The 22,080-nt window shown below is 39.4% G+C and overlaps 2 protein-coding genes across 6 annotated transcripts in view; one reads left to right on the top strand and one right to left on the bottom strand.

Annotated features, from left to right (window-relative positions):
* pbx4 (pre-B-cell leukemia transcription factor 4) overlaps positions 1 to 15,015 on the top strand; it is a 28,421-nt gene extending 13,406 nt beyond the window's left edge. For 2 of the 4 annotated variants that reach the window (XM_026164668.1, XM_026164669.1), the window contains 7 exons: positions 6,007 to 6,251; positions 6,749 to 6,939; positions 7,108 to 7,243; positions 7,441 to 7,597; positions 9,190 to 9,287; positions 10,910 to 10,996; positions 11,755 to 15,015. In XM_026164668.1, coding sequence (XP_026020453.1) covers positions 6,007 to 6,251; positions 6,749 to 6,939; positions 7,108 to 7,243; positions 7,441 to 7,597; positions 9,190 to 9,287; positions 10,910 to 10,996; positions 11,755 to 11,844 — 1,004 coding nt within the window. In that variant the 3' untranslated portion in view covers positions 11,845 to 15,015. The remainder of the gene's footprint in view (positions 1 to 6,006; positions 6,252 to 6,748; positions 6,940 to 7,107; positions 7,244 to 7,440; positions 7,598 to 9,189; positions 9,288 to 10,909; positions 10,997 to 11,754) is intronic. The other 2 variants (XM_026164670.1, XM_026164671.1) reach the window with 1 other exon arrangement.
* A 168-nt stretch (positions 15,016 to 15,183) lies between these two features.
* On the bottom strand, positions 15,184 to 20,515 carry lpar2a (lysophosphatidic acid receptor 2a). Of its 2 annotated transcripts, XM_026164677.1 has the most exons (5): positions 20,326 to 20,515; positions 18,709 to 18,980; positions 17,754 to 18,500; positions 16,904 to 17,166; positions 15,184 to 15,398 (listed from the first exon to the last, which is right to left on the bottom strand). In XM_026164677.1, exons 3-5 carry the CDS (start codon positions 18,496 to 18,498, stop codon positions 15,351 to 15,353), a joined length of 1,056 nt encoding a protein of 351 aa, XP_026020462.1. In that variant the 5' UTR covers positions 18,499 to 18,500; positions 18,709 to 18,980; positions 20,326 to 20,515; the 3' UTR covers positions 15,184 to 15,350. The 2 variants fall into 2 exon arrangements, with proteins under 2 accessions (XP_026020462.1, XP_026020461.1); XM_026164676.1 differs by lacking the exon at positions 18,709 to 18,980 and having other exon boundaries at positions 20,326 to 20,514.
* Between the last annotated feature and the right edge of the window lie 1,565 nt (positions 20,516 to 22,080).

Here is a 22,080-nt window from a genome sequence, read left to right as displayed (position 1 = left end):
TTGAGTGCCATATTTTTCAACCTGCCTAAGGCACAGTTTTGTTCACACAGGTCTTCTTTTTTCCTTTTTGAGCAACCCATATTTTTACCAAAATTGCATGGTAAATCAAAATGGTTCACACAGAGAAGAGGTTAGGTGTGAATATTGACATTAATCATTATAACCTATGGTTTTGTAATGAAATTGCTTTTGGCATCCAGGTAACTATTTGTCATATTGCATATATGGATCTGGATTTAATTAATAGAAAGTTTGCATTTCATTCCATGGTTTGAAAACTGGTCTCTTAAATAGTACATTTCACTCTTTTTCTGCAGAATGAAAGTCAAACTCATCCAACAAAAGATAATTAGGAGTCTGTTCCAGTTTCATCAAACTTGCATTTACCGTACTGTTGTTTTTTTTTTAATAAATAATTTGTGGAAATCAAATCAGTCAACCTGGAGGGTTTTCAGCTGCCGTTTGGTGTCATGCGTAGTTCAAGAAGAAGTTTATTTTTCCCAGAGGTTTTGTTTTTTTTCATCTGATAAAATAGTGAAAGAGTAGTTTAATAGATAGATTGGCCCCACTTCTTATTTCCCTTCACTGTATTTCTATTACGCAGGTGCTATTTTATCACTTGCAGTCAGTTTTAGTCTTTTATACATGGGTTTACCTATCATAACACCAGAGCTGGTGCTGAGATTTGTTTCTGCATTTTTATAAGTCAAATTAGCATATTTATGTAGCAATTTTTTTTTTCATTGTAAAAAAAAAAGTCTTTCTATGGGCCATTCTCTTTATCTGAATTCCGTATAATGAAAGGAAAAACTGATGTTTTCACAGTCCTATCTTTTTTTTCCCTTTCTGGCTCCCTCGCTCTCTGGCACGTCTGTACTCTGGATTCTGTATATTTGTGGCCCCTGTCTCTTTCTCTCCCGCACACATATCTTCTCCTGTGACTCCTTTTTTCAATTCTCCTTGGTTCTCCTTCTACCCTCTCTCCTTACCTTTTTTCCCCCTTTTTTTCCCTTCTCTATCCTCCTCTCTCTCCCGCTCCCTTGCTCTCTCCCAGTGAAAGGCTGAGAATACCCAAGGGAGCTGATGCAATTAAAATGCTAATCCTGTCTGTCTACAGAGAGAGGGAGAAGGAGGGGGGGGGGCTGACAGCATGAGGGATTGCGGCTCACATGGAGAACTCGACTGAAATGGAGAACAGGGGGGTGGGGGGCACTGGGGGAGGTGTGTGTGGGGAGGGGGGTGCGCTGAAAGGGAGGGGGGGGGGGACGTGTGTTGGGGAGACGGAGTGAAAAAGGGGATGCTAGCGAGGGAAAAGACAGACAAGGATAAAGCTTGTGCTGTGAGCTGAGCAATGATATACTGATTACGTTTAAGCCTTATCTATGCCTATGTGTGGAAGGCATTACAGTTAATGTACAGCACTATACTACTGGTTAGGTTGTTCACCCTTACCTGCAGCACTTCATATATTGTGTTGTCTGCACAGCACACCATTTCCACATTGGCTGTGCAGAAATGAGAATGATTATGTATGCAGTGAAAGCCCAGCTGGATACCCTGAATATTTCATAGTATGTGTTGCTCGCTTCGTCTCTCAATACCACACCGCCCAGCTTGGCTGGTAACGTGTGCATAATAGTGTGATTTCTAAGATCTTTGAATGCAGCGTATGGGCCTTAAGCAGTCGTACTATTTTTTATTTTTTAAAGGTGAATTTAAGTATTATTACTTATAGCACTGCTGAGTTTTAGCTTCTCGGTAATAGACCCAGTCGGGTATTGGGATACATTTGATCAAATGGAAACACTGTTTAGGTTCTAATATGCAGCCAGCTTTCAGACCTGAAGACTCTTTGTTGTTTCTAGTTTTCACGAGTTGTATTGGTGGCTTCAGAGTCAAGGACTTTTTAAATTATTCTTTAAAAAGTCTTTATATGTGTCTGTGTCATATGGTGTTCTCTTCTGCGTGGTATCTTAACTCATCTTAACAGATGCTATAATACCACTAGACCACTAGACTGTGCATGAGTGTGATTCTGGATAATCACAGCTTAATTGGAGTAATTAGGGGAATGTAGGGGCATTAGGCTACAGCTGGGGGGCCATAATGAGTGGGGGCAAAAGGGAGGGGGAAAGAGGTGAGAAGCTTCAAGAGCCACAGTTGCCCTCTTAACTGTAGGTCAGTTGTACATCTCTGTAAATGGGCTGTAAAGAACAAAGCATAACTACACATAGTTATGTAGTTATAATCGGCATACATAAAACTTAGGCAACACTAATAATTGCGTAACCATTAATATATTGGATACAAAAAAGATCTTGCCATTGATATGCAATTTGGATATACTTCACATAGCTAAAAATTGTACAGTTCTTTTGTGAATTACAGAAAAGAAAGGAAAAAGAGGAGGGAAAGAGATGGGCGAATCAGGGTCATTAGTTCAGGCGGCTGGGTCTGCTGCATTCCTGAGCCCTGAGATGGGGGAGCAGCAGAGCAGGAATGTGCCTTGGAGAGAGAAGAGACCTAAGCAGAGGGAAAAGAAAAAGGCAAGAAGGAACAAGAAATAAAAAAGTGAAGGGTAGGAAATGGGGAAAGTTGGACACTTGACTACTTACGGCCTTGTAAAATGGTGGAACAGACTCATTTATCAAAAAGAAGTTATGAAAAAGAAAAAAACTCATTTGCTCCATTGCACTTGGAAAATTTAAGCAAAACTGTTTTTGTCCTCATTTCTTCACATCTGTTACCCTACACTACAGCTCCAGTCATTTGTTAGCTTTGACTTCTCCACAGCTGCGGAAAACTTGTTTTTCATTGCGGCCCTTAAGGACTCCAAGTAAAGACTCACAGGTCTCATAAGAACTGAACTTTGATACGCTGACAAACTAGAGTAATCCTTAAGGAAGACAAGTGCCTAATGCCACTCAGTTTCCACAGGGATTAATCTCATCATCCATACTCGTAGAATCTGTCTCCCTTAAAATCCCTGTTAACTTTGTCTGTTTTCAATTTTTTCTTTTTCTTATTTCCTTTAGTCTCAAGTTACAAAGATCAACATAAATGTGGTTACAGTACTGGTTTTATATGTGACTATGAATCAATATTTCCAATCATAATGTAAATATGACCTTAAATGTATTTATTTTACTATTGTGCAAAAGCTTAGGTGTATTAGATTATTAGTAGTAGGGAGGGGGGGGGGCATCATAATTCCTTAGTTTTTTTTTTTTTTTTTTTTTTTTTTTTTTTTTTGATGTCCTTAAATGGCTTGATTTCTGTGACCAACAGTCAGAATATTCACTTTAAAGTGATGGGAAACAGAAAATGTATTTTTATTTATTTATTTATTTTTAAATCATTTATGGTCAAAAGATTAAAAGAGAAAAAATTGCTGTCAGAATTTTTTTTCTTTCCTTTTAAAGTCAAATAGGCATTCATAGCTATTTTTTAAATTCAGTCTTTTAATCACAGCAATAAAAAACGATTCTTTAATTCATGCATTGTTATTAATATAATGTATAAGATTTCCCAAAAAATGTAACAGTTTGTAAACGTTCAGCTCGAGACCAGAGGTGGGACCAAGTCATTGTTTTGCAAGTCTCAAGTAAGTCTCAAGTCTTTATCCTCAAGTCTCAAGTCAAGTCTCAAGTAATGTCAGGCAAGTCAGAGTCGAGTCTCAAGTCACTGGTGTAAAAGTCCGAGTAAAGTCACAAGTCTGAAACTTTGAATTTCAAGTCCTTTCGAGTCTTTAAAAAAAACAAACGAAAAAATAATGTTGCAGTTATATGCTAAATGTAAATATTAGACCATGTAATTTTTAAATCTGTGTTTTTCTCAACACATGACAAAATAGTGAACTTAGAAAATATACACAAATTGTGAAATTGCACCTCTTTAAAATGCAGCTCAATTAAACCTAGCTCCAAGAATAATTTTCACCGACAGTTCTGTGATAAGCTGCATGTTATTCTTGGATGCGGTTGTAGGACCAGCTTTAAAATCGCATGACAAAAATATCATACACATTAAAAAAAACTGTATCACCAACGTAGCCTGGACAACATTTGCTAGTTAGATGAAGTCAGCTATCTCATCTTAGCATATTTATATGCATATTTATAATCATACGGTTCTTGGAGTGAGTGCATACACTCATGAAGTTTAGTAACTTCAGGTCACTGCAACAAGCCCAGGTACAGTTTACCGACGGATGGGTGCAGGACCTTGAAATGCACCGTGTAGAACGAAAGACCATCGTACGTATCATAAGTTTACCAGTCTCACAAATCGTCGTCATAAATACACATTCCTTAACCGTTTATTAATAGGACCTTTGAGCTCAACGGTAATTAATTAGCAGTGGAAATAATTTCTGGTACCCATCACAGAAATGTAGCAGTGACAATAATATTGTATGCTGTAATCGTACTGGGCAATTAGTGATACAAAAAACCTGTTTTATCCTGTGAATAAAAGTATATGTTTTTGTCAATGTACCATAATAACAGAAGCGAAACGCAATATTGTGTCAGGACAATTCACTATTTATGTACAATAAACACAGGAGCATAGCGCGACAATTTCTGTTCTTGCTTGTAACCTATATCACCAATTATGTTATGAAAATGACGTATTAACTACTAAAAAACACTGACCTTCGTGTAAATGCTTGGAGCAGACTAACCTGTGAGCTGGAGTGTTCTGGGACGTTATATTTGGTCTTTGAATGGCTGCAATCCAGGCCATCCGTCGCGTCTTTGTTACTTCGGAAACATGAACAATTTCTCTTCAACGACGTAATCCGATAACAACCGATCTCTTTACCCGTCGGCTTCCCGTGGCTGTCATGCGACCGGCTATTGCAGTTAATAATACAACAGCTTCTTGCCATTTTTGTGTTTCTTTTTATCGCTGTATAACTGATTTTAATTGAAAGCCTGCGTGCGCTAGTACCGCTTGCCACGAGTTCCCAGAATCCTTTGCGGTTCTACCCGTGAATGACGTCACATTTTCAATCTCTATATAATATGCATGTTAAATTTTATATTTGGGGTAAAATATCAAGTCTTTTCAAGTAAACCGGTTCAAGTCCAATTCAAGTCCCAAGTCATTGGTGTAAAAGTCCAAGTCAAGTCACAAGTCTTAGAACATTTTTTCAAGTCAAGTCTAAAGTCATAAAATTAATGACTCGAGTCTGACTCGAGTCCAAGTCATGTGACTCGAGTCCACACCTCTGCTCGAGACACTAAATTGTGGTGCCAAGTTTCTACTCTTACTTTTTGAAGTTGAATGATTGAGAGGCAAAAAAAAAAGGGGGGGCAAGTGAAATTGAATTTAGTTAAGTGTTAAAAGCTCCAGGCTCTGAAGAAAAGATGGTTGTCTGGAGTTAAAACTTTTCTGTAACAAAGGTGTCTTTAAGGGAGTATGTGTTTGTGCACATGTGTGAGGGGGAGAGAGAGAGATGAGAGCATGGCTGCAGGCTGACAGAGGTCCTGGTATAATACAGTGGTGGAGAGCAGCGACTGATAACTATACTTATGGCCACTGGGGCTCATAGTGACAGCACATGCACTCCTATTACTGGTCCCATGCCTCATGCCCTTATCTCTGGCAGTGTGCCACTGAGGGACCACACTGCCCTCTGCTGTTGGTTTAGAGGAAGTTCAGGCTTATTGAGAATTCAGTCAGGCATTCATAGCAATGACTCAGGGGAGAAACTTGTGACTGGGTTTTGACAGTACTCCACTTCTTTGAATTTTAGCAGTGATTTATTGTCTTTCTGTGCATTCCTATAAGCCACAGCAGTATACCTTCGCTTGGAAAATTGTATGGTCTGTCTTTTTCTCTGCGTGTGTGTGTGTATGTTTTGGTTTTTTGTTTTTGTTGTTTGTTTTTTAACCAACAGGTTTTCTTAGATCTAGATGAGTAGTTTAGCAGGTGTTTTCTCAGACAGGTAAATGCTAACCTTATCTGCCTAAATCACATTGTCTCTCTCTTTTTTTCCAGTTCTGAGTATACGAGGTGTGCAGGAGGAGGACCCCCCAGATCCTCAGATCATGCGGCTGGACAATATGTTGCTAGCGGAGGGTGTGTCAGGACCAGAAAAGGGCGGCGGATCGGCTGCAGCGGCTGCAGCTGCAGCGGCAGCCGGAGGCTCCCCCACCGACAGCAGCATCGAACACTCTGACTACAGAGCCAAGCTTGCCCAGATCCGCCAGATATATCATTCCGAGCTGGAGAAGTATGAGCAGGTTTGTGCTGAATGCACATCGGGGACATGCATATGTGACACATTCCTTGCTTGTACAAAAAAACATTTTGGCAACCCTTGACCGTAAGATGAAAAGTGACTTTGTTTGTTGTTTGGTCAAACACAAGATAACTGGAAAAACAAGATACATTTGTGAAACTGCTCAACAGGGCTAGTGATGTGTAATAGACAAAAAGTACAATGGACAAAAGAAGTGTCCAGTTTATTTTCTAGTGCACTGGGAAATTATATATTTTAGGTCCACATGGAAAAAAATGTACAGGAATTAAAACGGGAACAAAGTATCTAATATTTGTTTTAAAAGAATGTATTTGTTTAATAATTTCTATTATCAGATGCTATATTGTTATTCAGAGTAGTCTGAAAGCAGATGCTTCAAAACGATCCCACTGGCACTGGGCAGAATTTGTGCTTTGTCCTTCTTTTGACAATAGTATTCAACTGCTCTCTCTCCCCCTTCCTCTCTCTTTGTTCCAGGCCTGTAGTGAGTTCACCAACCATGTAATGAACCTGCTGAGAGAGCAGTCTCGCACACGGCCCATCTCTCCCAAGGAGATTGAGCGCATGGTGGCCATAATCCACCGCAAGTTCAGCTCCATTCAGATGCAGCTCAAACAGAGCACCTGTGAGGCTGTGATGATTTTGCGCTCACGCTTCCTTGATGCCAGGTCTGTCTGTGTGGGTCTACATGATATGTTTATCATCTGTGTGTTGACTGGCTGGTTACCTTCCTGTGGGCAGAAATGATCTGAGCACTTAGAAATGATTGTTTTATCAGATGCACATTCCAAAGATACTGGTCATTATCTTGCTGTCTCTCTTTCTCTGTCTCTCAGACGTAAGAGGCGTAACTTTAACAAGCAAGCTACGGAGGTGCTGAACGAGTATTTCTACTCCCACCTTTCTAATCCTTATCCAAGTGAGGAAGCCAAGGAGGAACTTGCCAAGAAGTGTGGGATCACTGTGTCTCAGGTGAGTTGCCAACATAACTGTCATCCGGTATAGAGTAGAGATTATATAGTTGTTGAATCCAGGATTTTAGCCAGTTCATTTTTTTTTAATATAAGTAAAATAAGACTGAATAACTAAACAATTGTGGGGTGGGGGTGCCAACAGATGAGATGCACGGCAGATAAAATAAATGCAAATGACATCTGTCTGGTCCTCAGGTCTCTAATTGGTTTGGCAACAAGAGAATACGCTACAAGAAGAATATTGGTAAGTTTCAGGAGGAAGCGAACCTCTACGCAGTTAAAACAGCGGTGGATGCGGCCAATGTGTCGGCGCAGGCCAGCCAGGCTAATTCTCCGGCAACGCCCAACTCAGGTACCGCATGCTCCATTTCTTCTACCCACATAGGCTTCACCTTTCTTGTTAACAAGCTTCTCTTCCTTTGTATAAGCTTTTGTCCTTGCATAACTGGACCACAGGATGAGTGTATAGTGGACTGACATAATGGTTCACAGGAAAATTCACAATGCAAACTGCAAATAAGCTCTCACTCAGCTACCACGCTAAGTGTTTGTAGTTCTCTGAAATGATCTCATAGAAAGAAGGATGTATGCTGGTACATATTACATTAGTTATAATAATCAGTATTGAGGCAGTAACATAGTATGCACTTTTACATTCTGAAACAGAAAATTGCATGTACCATTTGGAAAATTTGGGCACATACCTTCAGCTTGTTTATTTTTTTAAAGAACCTTCCTTATCCAAATATTTTACAAGAAACTATATGCTTATATTTTCTGAGCAGTTCCTTCACCAATCTGTTTAAGTAATTATATTTTGTCATTCAAACATAAATTACCTTTTAATGGAATGAGCCACAGTACTTACAGGATATTATGCTCTGTAAGCAATATTGAAATGACATAATGCATTATGTTATGCATTATGTCATAATGCATTATTACCCCAGTTGCTGTATTTTTTTATAGTTTTGTATTTTTTAATGATATGTTCTATATGTAGATATGGGACTGCATCCATACACACATGTAAAATGTAGATGGTACATTTCGTAACTCTAGTAGTGACAGCACTAAACTGTAGCTTATAAAATGCGGCTCTGAGCGCTCACCTGTCTGAAGTGTTGTACAAAATTTTATGTGCAAGATTCTCAATTAATATCTACAGTCTGTCATTGTGACTTTGTGTATTCAGACCTGTGCTATGTTGAATGTTTTACTTTCATAGTTAATGTACGTACAGAGATCCTGACATGATAATACTTACATTGCGACTTTAAAGTTACAGGGATGTAGAGCATATTAGAAAGGATACTTGATGTTGTTGATACACTGACACAAATGGTCCCCCATAATTAATTCGTTTTTTTTCTTGAACTTATATATGCAAGCAGCTTAAGTGGACCTTTTTAGGTAGAGGCTCTGGTTCATTTAATCGCTTCCCTTCTTGGGGCTTCTGTGTACTGAAACATACATTTTCCTTTTGAATTTTAGCTTTTTGGCTTAATTTCGTCTTAATTTCATCTAATAAGACACAGGATAAATGCAGCTGTCTGTGCCATCATTTCCAGAGCTTTAAATTTCAGGCCATCTGGACTAAAACGCAATCCTGGAGTTTTCACATTGAAACTGAGTCAGCTACATTTTCAAAAGGCCCCGTTGTAGTGGTGTGGAAATACCGGTTTAGTGCAGGCATTACACATGGAGATAACAAAACCGACTTATTTCAAAACAAAAAGGTATTTGTGTTGATGTTTTGCTGTTTCACCAGTTAGTGGACACTGAAGCATATTCTGCGCAGAATCTTCCTTTAGGTTTTATAAATATGAGAAAATAGTAACAATGACCCTGATTTTCAAAGCGTTGTCCCTGAGCAATGGTAACCTTTTGAGTCCATTACAACGTGGTGAGGCTGATTGGCTATTGGATATACATTGCCTGCAGGGTCACCAGGGTCATTCAGCTTATCTCACACAAGCGACACCTACCTTGGCCTACGTTCCCTCAACGGGGAGGGTCTCAACATCGCCCCCTCTCTACAGGTATGCACTGAGGACAGCTGTGGAGTTGGCAGTTGCCCTCAATGCTGTTAACCTAGCCACCCCACTTCCCCAGATATCTTCCCTTAGGCTAGCTCCTTTTGACCTCTCCTCATTTCCTCCCCTTGGCTTTGTCTTTATCACCACTGACTCCTGCTCCACACAGACCTATGTAGAGGAAACCTTGAGGAGCATTTGCCTTTACTCATGAGAATGTAGGCAATGTAGTTTGTGTCATATGTTCAGCAAGCATAGGACCCGGTTCAATATGGAAACGTCTGTGTGGGGTCATCGGGGTTCTTCACAAAGTTGTCTTCATGCAGCTGGTATATTCCTACAAACCAGGTCTGGGGATTGATCCTGTAGTCCCTCTGGTTAATCATCTGTTTCTCTATGTCTAGGTTGTCCTATATTTCCAAGTGTGTCACAGTATCCTGCCTTTTTCAGTCCTTGTTTTCCCCCAAGTGTTCCAAAAATCCCGTGTCTTTATATAAAACCCATTTCCAAAAACACTGGGTCACTATGTAAAATGTAAACAAAACAGAATGCAGATATCAGCAGACAATTTAAGCCTTATATTTAATTGAGAATTGTACAAAACCAGCAAGCCAGATGCTGAAACGGAGACACAGGGCATGTTTGTGACTATTGCATCACCTCTTCTCCAGTTACTGTAATTTTGAAAAGGAATTGTTTACCCATTTTTGCTTGCTTTAGTATTTCAGTTGCTCAACATTTCAGGGTGTTCTTTATTTTACTTTTTTGTTTGTTCTCTGCCAGATATTTTCAATGGGTAACAGATCTGGATTGCGGGCAGGGCAGGTCAGCATCTGGACTCTTTTATTATGGAGCCAAGCTGTAGTAATTCATGCACAATGTAGCTTGGCACCGTCTTTCCAAAATAAGCAAGGCTTTCCTTGAAAAGGATGTTGCTTAGATCGAAGCACATGTTGCTCCAAACATGCACATATCCTGTTAAGGGACCTGTTGCCAATTAAATTTATTGGTTTGTGGTTTTCTTGTCATTTTACTGCATTTTGTTACCACGTGTCAATAAAAATCCAAATTATAGTATGTGATATGTAATCTTCATTCAACTTTCACTTGTATAGAATTTTAGTTATTGCAAATCATTGCATTCTGTTTTATTTGCATTTTATACAGAATCCTAGCATTTGGAAAAGGTGTTGAATTCATAGGAGTAATGTGCACCATACTCACGTAGATGCAGAAGAGATTTTATTAAAGTGAATTGTTCTTGTTACTTGTCTGTGAAAAGAATTGTCATTTTGTTGTTTTGGATGGATCCACAGATTTCTTCTGTTAAGCACCAGTATAAGAGGAGGTAAAGCACTGCATTTTGGCTTCAGCTGCAGTCTTTCATTCAGACCATAAGTGGTTTAATGGAGAGTCATGAAGCTGATTGGTGAGCTGCAAATTTTAGTGCTCGCACTGAAACAGGGTAGTAGATGAGCTGTATTTTTGAGTAGTGCAGTCTGGCTCTGATGCCTACAGGAGAGGTTTGTGGATGCTGTAACTTCACTGGTCAGTCTGTGGAAAAAATATTTGTCTAATTGTGCTAAACTGTGTGTGTGTGTGTGTTTTAAATGTTTTGTCTCTGACAGGTGGATACCCTGCACCCTGCTACACACCTGACGGGCGGCTATGAGGAGTTGTCAGGTAGTGGCCTCTACACCCCTCATCGCCTGGATGTGAGTACCAACTTAAACTCATGTGGTGTAGCTGATCAATAAGTATTTGGGATGCCTGAATACTGCTCTGTACAGTGCTCTTAAAGTATAGAACATTTTAATTGTGTTGAAATTGTCAACTTTTTAAAGGTCGATGAAATCCAAGCACTTTCGCGGAGTTTCAGTTCATTTAGCTTTTGACTTGGTTACTTAAGAAAATGACTAAATATATGAATGTAAGAAGAAAAATAAACTTTGCTTCATGCAGGAAAAGTAACAGCAGAGAAAGAGAGAAATTTTGCTTTGCCCTCCAGTTTAAATTAAATGTGGGGTTGTATGTGCCAGGATTTATTGATTTCTGCAAATGTGTGTGTGGAGAGTTCTTTTCAGTTTTGAACTTGTACATAAACTAAATGTTTTACAAATCAGTGTGTTCTGTTTTGATGTTGTGCACCTATTGGTTTTTTTTTAGAAACAGGTTGGTAACTTTACTTCTATTACTTCAGTAATACCCACTGCAAGTTAAAACATGCTAAAACATGAGTTACTGTAAACATGTTCTGGAGTTACGCATCTGGATTTGAGCACCTTCACTTAGTACATTCAGAAAACCAGGAAGAAGCAGTACTGTGTTTTAACAAAGTGGTTCCCTATTATTTGAACCATTTTGTCTTGCGGATGCATCCTTTGATTACTAAGCACAAATGTAGCTGATTAAGACTGTTATTTATTAAAACCTCCCTTCTCATGTAGAATCCTTCCTCTGTTGCTTTTTGCAGGCTAACAGCTGGCAGGACACCACCAACCTCCCCTCGGTTACCTCCCCTCCCGGTCCTCCTGGCAGTGTCCACTCCGACACCTCCAACTGATCTGTTGGCTCTTCCTGCCATCACTTCAGTCCCACCGCAGTTTGCTCTGACTACCATCTTCAGTCCCTCTTTTATTTTTTTTATTTTTTATTTTTTTCTCTTCACTACTTTCTTGTCTCTCTACTCAACTAGATGGCCACACAAGGCTTTATTTGCATTTCATAAACACACTGTGCTGGAACACAGGACAGCCGAACAGTAGCTAGGAGGACTTCTCCATCCAGCTCTTCTGAATTCAGCTCTACCCTAATGCTCAACGCTTCGTAACTCAGATTTGAAAGGGGGTTGGAGTTTACTGAGGCTGAGAAAACATGTTCTGTTAAGGACATTTCTGAAGACCACTCACCCAGCTGTGTAGATGATCATGATGTCTGTACATTATGTGTATATGCACGTTAACTTCACACAGTACTTACAGTTTGTTCACGTGCTGTTGACCTCTGCACTTAACCCTTTGCTTTGGAAAACTGTGTGTGATTGCCTGTATCTCGTGAAGCCTTGGCATTTGACAGCCAAACTGTTGATACGGATCACCAGGGAGCTCTGCTCACCTTGCTCGTACCAAAGTGCTGCCCCAGTAGTCGTCAACACATCTCTTCCTCAAAGATCACCTTCTGCCAACTCAATACAAGAGACTACTGTATCTTCTGGTCCTTATAGCTCGATGTTTCATTCTGTTGGAGATTTCAAAGACCCTTCCACAACATACACTTTGCAACTTTACAGTCGTTTTCATAGTGAGCTGACATAAAAGATGTGTCAAGCACAAAAGTTAGCATCCTTGTTATGGGTGTCTCTACCTGTAAAAGGGTAGTTAAGGGGATCACTGTTCTAAACCAGGCAGGACAAGTGATAATAGGGCTGATGAGAAGAGGAGGAAAGGGCAGAGCGAGGACAACATCTTTGGTTGAGTGGATGTAACTAATAGCCCTTTTTGTTGCTAACCAATAGAGGGTGTTGGTAGATGGCTTGTAGACTTTACTTCTTGCTTTCTGTCCACTAGTTTATTTGATTGTAGGCTATTTTCTAATGCTGTTTCACCAAGAATGCACCAGCCACCACCAAAAATTTGCTCAATAAAGCATCTAAATGACGATAAAAGAAGGGTGGAAAGATTTTGGGGCATTGATGTGTTATTGGGACAAAACGTGTCATGAATTTAGAAACGTGACTGTCTTCCATGCATGTAGGACTTCTAGGCGTGATATTGTTTTCATTTAACCTTCCGAGTTTTTAGCTTCATTTTTATTAACAAAAAATAAAGGGTATAATTATTACAGTCAGACCAAAAAGGAAAAAAGTGCATCATGTATTGCTATGATGTGTGTGTCTCTGTGGGCGTGTGTACAGTGTTCTTGGGATGTCTTAGTCAAAATGGCTGGTGCCCTCTGACCTTTGTAAACATAGAGACTGGGTGCTTCCACCAGCCGATCACACACCAGATGGGGTTCAGCTGAGATCTCCCCCCAATCTTGAAACATTTAAGCTTGTGAGCCCAAGGCAACACACTACAACCTTCTGTTGTACCAAAACCAAAAATATCAAGTTCAGTAATGTAATAATGCTACTCTGTGTCTCTAAAGTTGGTGCACAGCCACCTTCTCAGTTTGAGGAGAGGAGGGAATTATATTTGTATCTGTGTCTCTCTGTGTGGTGTTGTCATGCCTCAGTTGATTTGATTTTTGGGGCTTTTCGTTGTGGGGCGAGTAGTGTCGTATCACACTTGTAATTTGATTGTGAGCATAGAAGGAATGCTCTCCTTTTTACCCATCTTTTACTACCTTCTGGTAAAACTACAATTATTTTATCTTTAGTTCTATGGCCAATTGGGCAAGGGCTTCTCTCTCTCCTCTGTTACCAAAAAAGAGGCAGTCCTGGGTGTAGCAAAACTCTTAACCCACATTTCAGACAACCCCGCAACATTTTGGGTGATTTCATTGTTTGGAACTATTTTATACATTAGCTATTATGTGAATAACAAAGCATTTTTGATAGTAAGGTAAAGCCTTATGAAGATTTAAGTGTCAGTCAAGACTTTGTTGAAGCATATGTTACAGAACAAAACTTGAGCTTGAACGCTGATCACATGTGATAACCCTGAGTACTCGTTTTGTTACTCATTGCAGTTCATATGACTGTATCTTATAATGTTATTGCCACACCAAATTATCACGCCCCCGCCTTTTTCTACCTGTTGTAATGGATGTCACTGTACAGTTTGTGTAATGTTTCAGTAATTTTTCTTTTTTTCGTATATAAGTTTTGATGTTTGGTTGAAATGCCTGTTTATTTTTGGCCTTTGTATCACAGGATTCACAATAACTATCAGTTTAAAATATTATTTAGGTCTTTTGTTACATACTTGGGTTGAAATGTATGCTATACAAATGTAATTGTATTTGGTGCTGTGGAAAGATAACTGTATGAATTGAGGTTATAAACATTTTATTTCATGTATTGATTTATGGATCCACTTCCTTTCTTAATCTCCTCCAAGTTTCCTCAGTTATACAGTCACTTTTCCAAATATTCCCCAATTCTGGTGAAATTTTTACCTTCTCAAAACATTCCAAGAAACAGAAAATTGCAGTTTAAATACAAAATTGGTTCTTTTGAGCTGTAATAAGCCTCTCAGTTATATCTAAAATGTAGATACCTGTAATTTCAAAAAATACAGACAGCAAATTTGCAAACAGGAGTCAATGCTTTTCAGGTTTTTTGTTAGAAAAAAATTGTTTTACATTTAATCTGAAGATCTGTTTTTGTGTGCCACACCATAAACAGTGAATATAGCCTAAATACAGTTGTCCAAATCCCGTAATGTTGATACATACACTGTATGTCTCCTTGACACATTTCAGCCTTATGATTGTTTGGATTCTGTAAGTGACTAAATGACTTCCACAGCACCAAATGGCTTCTTAACCCTTTGATTTCTTTGATTTTTATTAGTCAATTTGTATCTCCCTTCTTTCCCTTGTATTTACCCCTCTCTCTACCTCTGTCTTTCCATTTCTCTTGTATATAACCCCCACTGTTTTCAGACTTGTGAGTCTGTATGAACTCCTTTTATACCTCAACTTTAGAATTGTTCTAGAAAGAGTAAAACAAAAAGGAAGAATATGACAAATTGTAGTGTTATTAGAAAATTAATAAAATGATTTAGTGTGATTTTTTTTCCCCCCTTCAGTATTTGATTTCAGATTTTAGAAGTGTTTCATTTTATAATTTGTCACAAATGCTCTTGTGATAGTCAAACGTAATAAAAGGAGAGATTGCACCATCTGATGATTATGTGACTCTGTTAGTCTCGTGGAGACTTAAAAAAAAAAAAAAAAGTCTTGTTCAGCCTTTAATTCAGTATCAAAAAGCAAACATGGAAAAGTGAGCTTTGCAGAATTTGGCTGATATCTAGAAGAATTAACTGATCTATACATCTTATATTATTTTTGATCTGCCGTTTATAACCTAGTCACTGACCAGGCGTTGTCTTTCTTGATGTCGTCCTAACACAAGGCCTCGGCTTCTGACTTCAGGCCAGAGCCAAGTGTTTCCTGTAGGAAAGAAAATAATTTGAAGGTAACATGACACAGAAGAAATATCTTATGAATTTCAAGGTAGAGTTATAATATTTTATAGTGAAAATGGACTCAATTTACATTTAGCAGTTTAATTCAGTGTTTCCTTTAACCACTTTTACCCAGTGGTGTTTAAAGATTCAAAACAATTATTCTGTATCTAATCGGGGCCTTTTCCAGGAAGCAGGTTTAGTGAAAACTCTTGTTTGTTAATACTTGTATGAGACAAACACTTGGTCTTCTGTTTCGGGAAGAGTACCAGTTTTGAGTAAATGACTAAAATTAACCTGCTCACTGGCAGGCTCTCTCTGAATCCCATCCCCAATCTGCATGAAGCTTTTGAGGCAAAATACTGTTCAGTGAAGACTCGTATGTTGTGTTGGAGATGATGTGTGAACTAAAGACAGTCTTGTACTTTAGTTTTTTTAAAATCCAGGTTACAGAAAGGAAATAGTATCTTTGTAGATTTAAATACAGTTAAATTCACAGAAATGTAAAACGTCATCAACATTTACACAAAGAAATCCTAAAATTAAAAAAACCTAAAGGAAATAAGAAATCAATGAAAAAAAATCTTATTGGGTCTGTCCTATATCATAAAACTGCATCTTATGTGTTTGAGCCACATCTTTATCTCAAGTTTCTACAGGTTACAGCTAAATAATTAGATTTCAAAATAAAATGTAAATCTTATGTAAATGAGGACTGAGCAGATGACTCTTGATCCCTTTTTTGTTTTTCGGCAATGTCACACAAAGAGTTGGTGGACTGATCCCCGACTCCTCCAGTCTATATATCCTTGGGCAAGATACTGAACCTCAAGCCGTCCCTGATATTGAAATAAAAATGAAGGCTCATCTTCTACCCATTCCCATGGTGAATCTTGGCATCAGAAAGTGGTTGTCATATGAACATACAATGAATTGAACCAACTATGATCAAACCTCTTAGCTCAATGTTACACTCTGATTTTGCTGAACCTGCTTTGTGGAACAAGGCCCAGGACAGGAAACAATACTTTTATGCATCATATTGTTCACTTACATATAGAGCAGATATGGAAAGTGAAAGCTCTCATGACTCATTGTGAAGAAATGTGAGAAACACAAATGAAACCTGAAGCAATGAAGAATAATCTCAAGTTTGAAAAAGATGCCCCAAAGACTATTTTGGGGTACCTTTTTTAAAGTGCTTTGAAGGTCTAAGGCAGGCAACTCCAGGCCTCGAGAGCCAGTGTCCTGCAGGTTTTAGATGTCACCCTGGGTCAAAACACCTAAATCATTACCAGGCCTCTGGAGAACGTCAAGACATGTTGAGGAGGTAATTTAGCCATTATATCAGCTGTGATGGATATAGGACACATCTAAAACCTGCAGGACACCGGCTCTCAAGGCCTGGAGTTGGCCACCCCTGGTCTAAGGTTTACATTTCACAGGTTGTATTCTGCACCACCGGGTCAACACCCTAATAAGTGAGGGTACCTCTCGCAGAGATGTGCCCCTCTTGACAAGTGAAAGTTGCCTCTGCTGATGAACACCTCTCCGACACAGAGAGCACAGGATCCACTTGAACGTCGTCCGCATCTCGTCGTCCCGTAGGGAATAGATGATAGGATTGACCAGAGAGTTGCACTCAGCTATGAACAAACAGTATTTCTCATAGCGGTTGGCATGACTCTCTTTACCCAACAGTCCATCCAGTAAGAGAGTCACGAGGCCAGGCGTCCAGCAAATTACAAAGGCACCTGCAGAGATGCAAACTGTTGATAAGAACTGGAAGTAAACTTTATTTAAAGATGGGACATAATGACACAGCAGAGTCTCTTGGGTCATACTGGTAGCTTGCTTGCTTAATTTCAAGGCTAGTTGCCAGAGAGAACACATTTATGCTCAGGAGATGAGTCACCTAAAGAAAAAGTTGTATTATGACGATAACCCCATGTCAGTTTTACTCGGAAATCCTAACAATCTATCAGCTTAAAAGATCAGCAGTAATCGGGTATGATCTGACAAACAAGAGCTGCAAAACTGGTTGATAAATGACTGGGTGTACACACGCCAAGCATTATAACTAAGATCAGTGAGATAAAGCACATCAACAATAGTCAGCTTTACTACAGAAAACAATACTGAAAGTTCATATGAAGTGAAATTCAATAAAAGTCACTACGCTTTCCTGCAAAAATCTGAAAATAATGCCGCCAACGACTATCAGTATGTTAAAGTTTTGTACCATGTACGTTAGTAATTTAAGAGTGCTAAAATTTTCAAGCTTATTAGAAATGAAACTATTCTAACTTCCCCTTTGACCGAAAAGTAAACAGCTCCTCACCCAGGACCATGGATATCGTCTTCATCAGGTTGACAACAGTCTGCTGTCGGATCTCTGTGACTTGTTGAGACGTGTTCTTACTTTGGTTCTTCACGTAGATAAAGATTCGAGTATACACGGCCACCATAACGAAGAACGTGAGCAGGTTGAGGACTGCCCAGAAGATAAGGAAGCGGCGGCTGTAGAGCGGCGCAAGGGTGGAGCAGTCCTTAAGATCACACTCGCAGTTCCAAAATGTCGGCACCAGGCCCATGATGATACCTGTGGCCCAGATGCATACTATCAGCAGCACCACACGCCGCTTTGGCATAGTGCTGTGAAGCTGCATGGTGATGATGGTCTGGTGTCGCTCCACAGCAACAGCAAGGAGGTTGGCCACAGAGGCTGTCAAGCTGATGTCAATCAAAGCGCCGCGGATATACCACTGCTCCTTGGTAAGTGTTCTAGTCCACGGGCCTGTGTGCAACATCAGGTTGGTATAAGCAATACCTGCAAACAGGTCTGCTGCAGCCATGTTCCCCAGGAGATAGTAGATAGGAAAGTGAAAGCGGCGGTTCATAAAAATGGCTATCATCACCAGCAAGTTGGCCAGGAGTACAATAACACATACTGTCAAGCCCAGTCCAATGACAACATAGTCCCGTGTATTCCATCCTGTACTGATCGTCTTATTCACCACTTTGTAGAAGAAGGTGACATTCTCGTTGTAGTAACAGGTATTCTCCACAATGCTCTCTGTGGCCATATCTGCAGACACAAAGTACATGTTCAAGATGTTAACCTGCTGTCTACAAGTAGTGAGTCAACAAGGAAATTTTTCATCCTTGAGCCACATCCCATTTGCTTATATTTTGTTTGGAAAGTGTGCAAACATGCATAAAAATTTCATATATGAAACAAAAACAGAGTTTAAGCAATTCTAACAAGCTTTGAAGTCAACGTTTGGAATGAAAACCTTTGTTCTTCAGCACAGCTGGAACGCTCTTAGGCAAGCTCTCAAGTACACTTCAGGAATACTTCTCCAAGCTGCTTGAAGGACAGAGCTCTTTGGATGTTGGTTGCCTTTTGTTCCGTGCTCTGTCTAGATGATCCCACACTGTTTCAATAATGTTTGAGGTCCAGGCTCTGGGGAGGCCAATCCATGTCTGCTAGTGTTCCAATGGGGAGCTTTTTCCTATCCAAATATGCTTTTACTGCATTGCCACTGTTTTTTGGATTGCTGCAACGCTGAAAAAATGGAGACATCACTTTCCAGAGTATTCCATGGTGGATCAAAATCTGACTGTACTGTCTGTGTTCATAATTACATCAATTTTGACAAGCTCCCCAGCACCACAGACTAAAATGCAGAAAGGAAATGGCTTTAGAATTTTAGAAAGTGCTGAAGACACCCACTGTTGTACTTCTGTCTTGACCTCATGTGTACACGCTGACAAGGATTTAAACCAAAAATGCAAAATTTGGATTCATCACTCCATCAGGCCTGTTGCCACTGATTTTCGGTTTAGTTCTTGTGTAATTTGGCAGACCTCATCCTGCTCTCCCCGTTTCCACCGAAAGCATTTCTGATGAGACTTTAGTGAACAGTTGATGGATCAACTGAAACACCAGCGGCCCTCCTGTGTCAGGTCTTTCCCATTTCTTAAGGACATTACTTTCAGATACTGTTCATTTTATGTTTCGTTTTGACCCCTTCTTTTTTGGTCCTACACTTATCTAGTTTCCTCATTTTTTGAAGGACACACGGAAGAATCACCTTATTGGTGTAAGAATATACTACTTTTCTGCCTGTCCAATTCTGTTGTCATCGACTAAAGAAACGAGAACAAATTATGCGTTTTAACCACAGGCTGTTAATAACAAATGGCTACAGATCAAACTTAGAATTTGCTCAATTTTGCTATTTTTTTTCTGTTGACTCAACACTGGTTCATCTCACAAGTTGGAGACCTTTTTATGCTTGAATAATTCATGTTAAGTGACTTCTGAGGTAAAGACATTCTTCTACAAAGACTGAACTGAAAGTGATTCTTTGCACCCATATCACTTGTTGTAAAAACACCTGACACGATTGTACAAATAATTCCCGTATCTGAGTCATGGTACACCCAGCAGTGACTTTAGACTCAAGTGTTAAAACATGGACGTCTCTGCATTGATTTAGGGCTGGATTGGATTGTTAATTGGCCTCGTCCAAGTGCAATGATCCAAAACAACATTAATAGTAAAAAGTATTACAAAAGCAGTAAGACCGTGCGTACGTGCGGCTTTAGAAATCTGAAGAAAGAAAATGCGCAAGAAATTCTGGTTTTGTGAGCACACGCAAGGCTTTCGTTGTGAATTTAGAGTTTCAGGTGTGCGCTTAGAGTCTAAAACAGTGCTCTTTCTGAGACCGCTGGGGTTAAAGGAGATAAAAGTCGGAAAGTAAGACATTTCCGTTAATACAGCCTGTTCAGACCTGAAGTGAAGTGACCTATGTGTCACTAATACCCGCTCGTGCAACTTAATCTCATGTAGACTTTTAACATGTAAAATATATAATAATTGTAGTAAATTACGACATGAACCCTACCGTCCGTCTTAGCGTGTCCTCCATCAAGACAGGTCCGACATGAAACAGGGGGTGTTGGGTGCCATTTGAAAGGAAAACAGAAGACCCTCTGGTTATTCTCACTGTTAAGTGTTCAGGCGACCGCACGTTTTCAAGCCGACGCCTTTTTGAATGAGGATCAGCTGGACCTGACAGACAGGTATCGGTGCTGCCTCCACGTACAGCTTGAAAAATCAGACAACAGAAACTCTGTTTAAGGCTAAACATGAACTAAATTTGAAATAGCTTTGGGACCTGCTGGAGGAGTTTTATCAGTGAGGAATACAAAAGAAAATGCACCTCGAATTAGAAACAGTAATGCAGAAGAAACACACGCAGACCCCCCCCCCCCATCTTTCTGAGTTCAAATTCTTAATTTGGACTGACTATAGAAAGACATTTACACTGAGGGAAAAATCACTATAGTGATAACAACAGAATTTTAATAACGTGGACTAAATTACCAGAGTACTGCACATTTGTTGAGAGTATTTGTATTTAATGGTTATTTAATTTTTGCAGTATTAGAACAGTGTGAATGTTGAATCGCGAAGGTTTATTGCCCTCCAGTGGCCGCGATCACGCATTGCAGTCGGAGTGATTTTTCCTGTACTCCACACAATGTTGCTCCAGGTCAAGAAATGAAAGTGACTCATCACTGTTGTAAATTCTAATAGCTTTGGGACTTAAAATCATTAGGAAGAAAAAAAAAAAGGCTGGAAAACAGTGACTACCTGATATAAATCTAACGTTTAAAACAGTGCAAAACTAGTATCAAAGATGCAGATTTGCGTAAGTGGGTGGCTTTGTGCTATCCCGTGAGTTAACAGATGTGTGAGAAGTTTGTTTTCTGATAGAAAAAAAAAATATATATTTCTAAGACACGTTTGATATATGTTAAAAATATTTATAAACAGTCTTTTCATTGTTTAAATCTAACCATGTTACATATACAGACTGATGATACTGAAAATAACACCAGCAAATCAACGATGCTGCTCTTTAAATCACCAAAACCAGATTTCTGACAGCATTTCTCTCCCACGACCTAATGTTTTCACCAAGTTGCAAAAAAGTATGACATTTCTGATATAGCCATAAACACACACTGCCCTAAAAATACAAAATTCTCGGTCACATTGAGTTATAGCTTTTGATCACACCAATGATACTATGTGGAGAGAGATGCAACTAAATATCAAGGCATGTATACACCTTTGAGCACCCTGAAACTCTGTGGAAGGTTAATCTTTAGATGCATGAATGGCTGGACCCTGCACGTTTCCATCACTGGGTCAAAAATGTCTAGAATCAGTGTGTTTTTGTTTTCATTTGGTGTCATTTTTGGTTAAGAAGAATCATTTGTATTATATGTTGGTCTACACAAGAATCAATCATTGTTTTAATTTTGTATTTTTCACTATTTTTACATTTTTAAAACATTTTGTAAATTGGGACAAAAAGAGACAAACCAACAGCATCCACTTGTGTGTGTGTGTGTCACTGTCCATACAGTTTCTCTCTCTTTTCACTTGTGAGACACTGTCTGTTTCTGACTGTAATTACTTCACACAGGTACATGGCATTTGGTTAGTCCTGTCTGCTTTTTTCCTGTGGCTGAGTTGTGGCTTTTGTCACCCCACAACTTACCATTTCGCTGATCAGGGTTTGCAGTTGGGTGCAACCTTACTGTCGACTTCTCATGTTTGTTGTGACAAGCTCTTTTGAGAGCGCAGT

The sequence above is a fragment of the Astatotilapia calliptera genome, chromosome 4 (assembly GCF_900246225.1).
Source record: "Astatotilapia calliptera chromosome 4, fAstCal1.2, whole genome shotgun sequence".
Classification (NCBI taxonomy): Eukaryota; Metazoa; Chordata; class Actinopteri; order Cichliformes; family Cichlidae; genus Astatotilapia; species Astatotilapia calliptera.
Note: the sequence above shows the minus strand (reverse complement) of the source record. Positions and strands in the feature narration are given on the sequence as shown.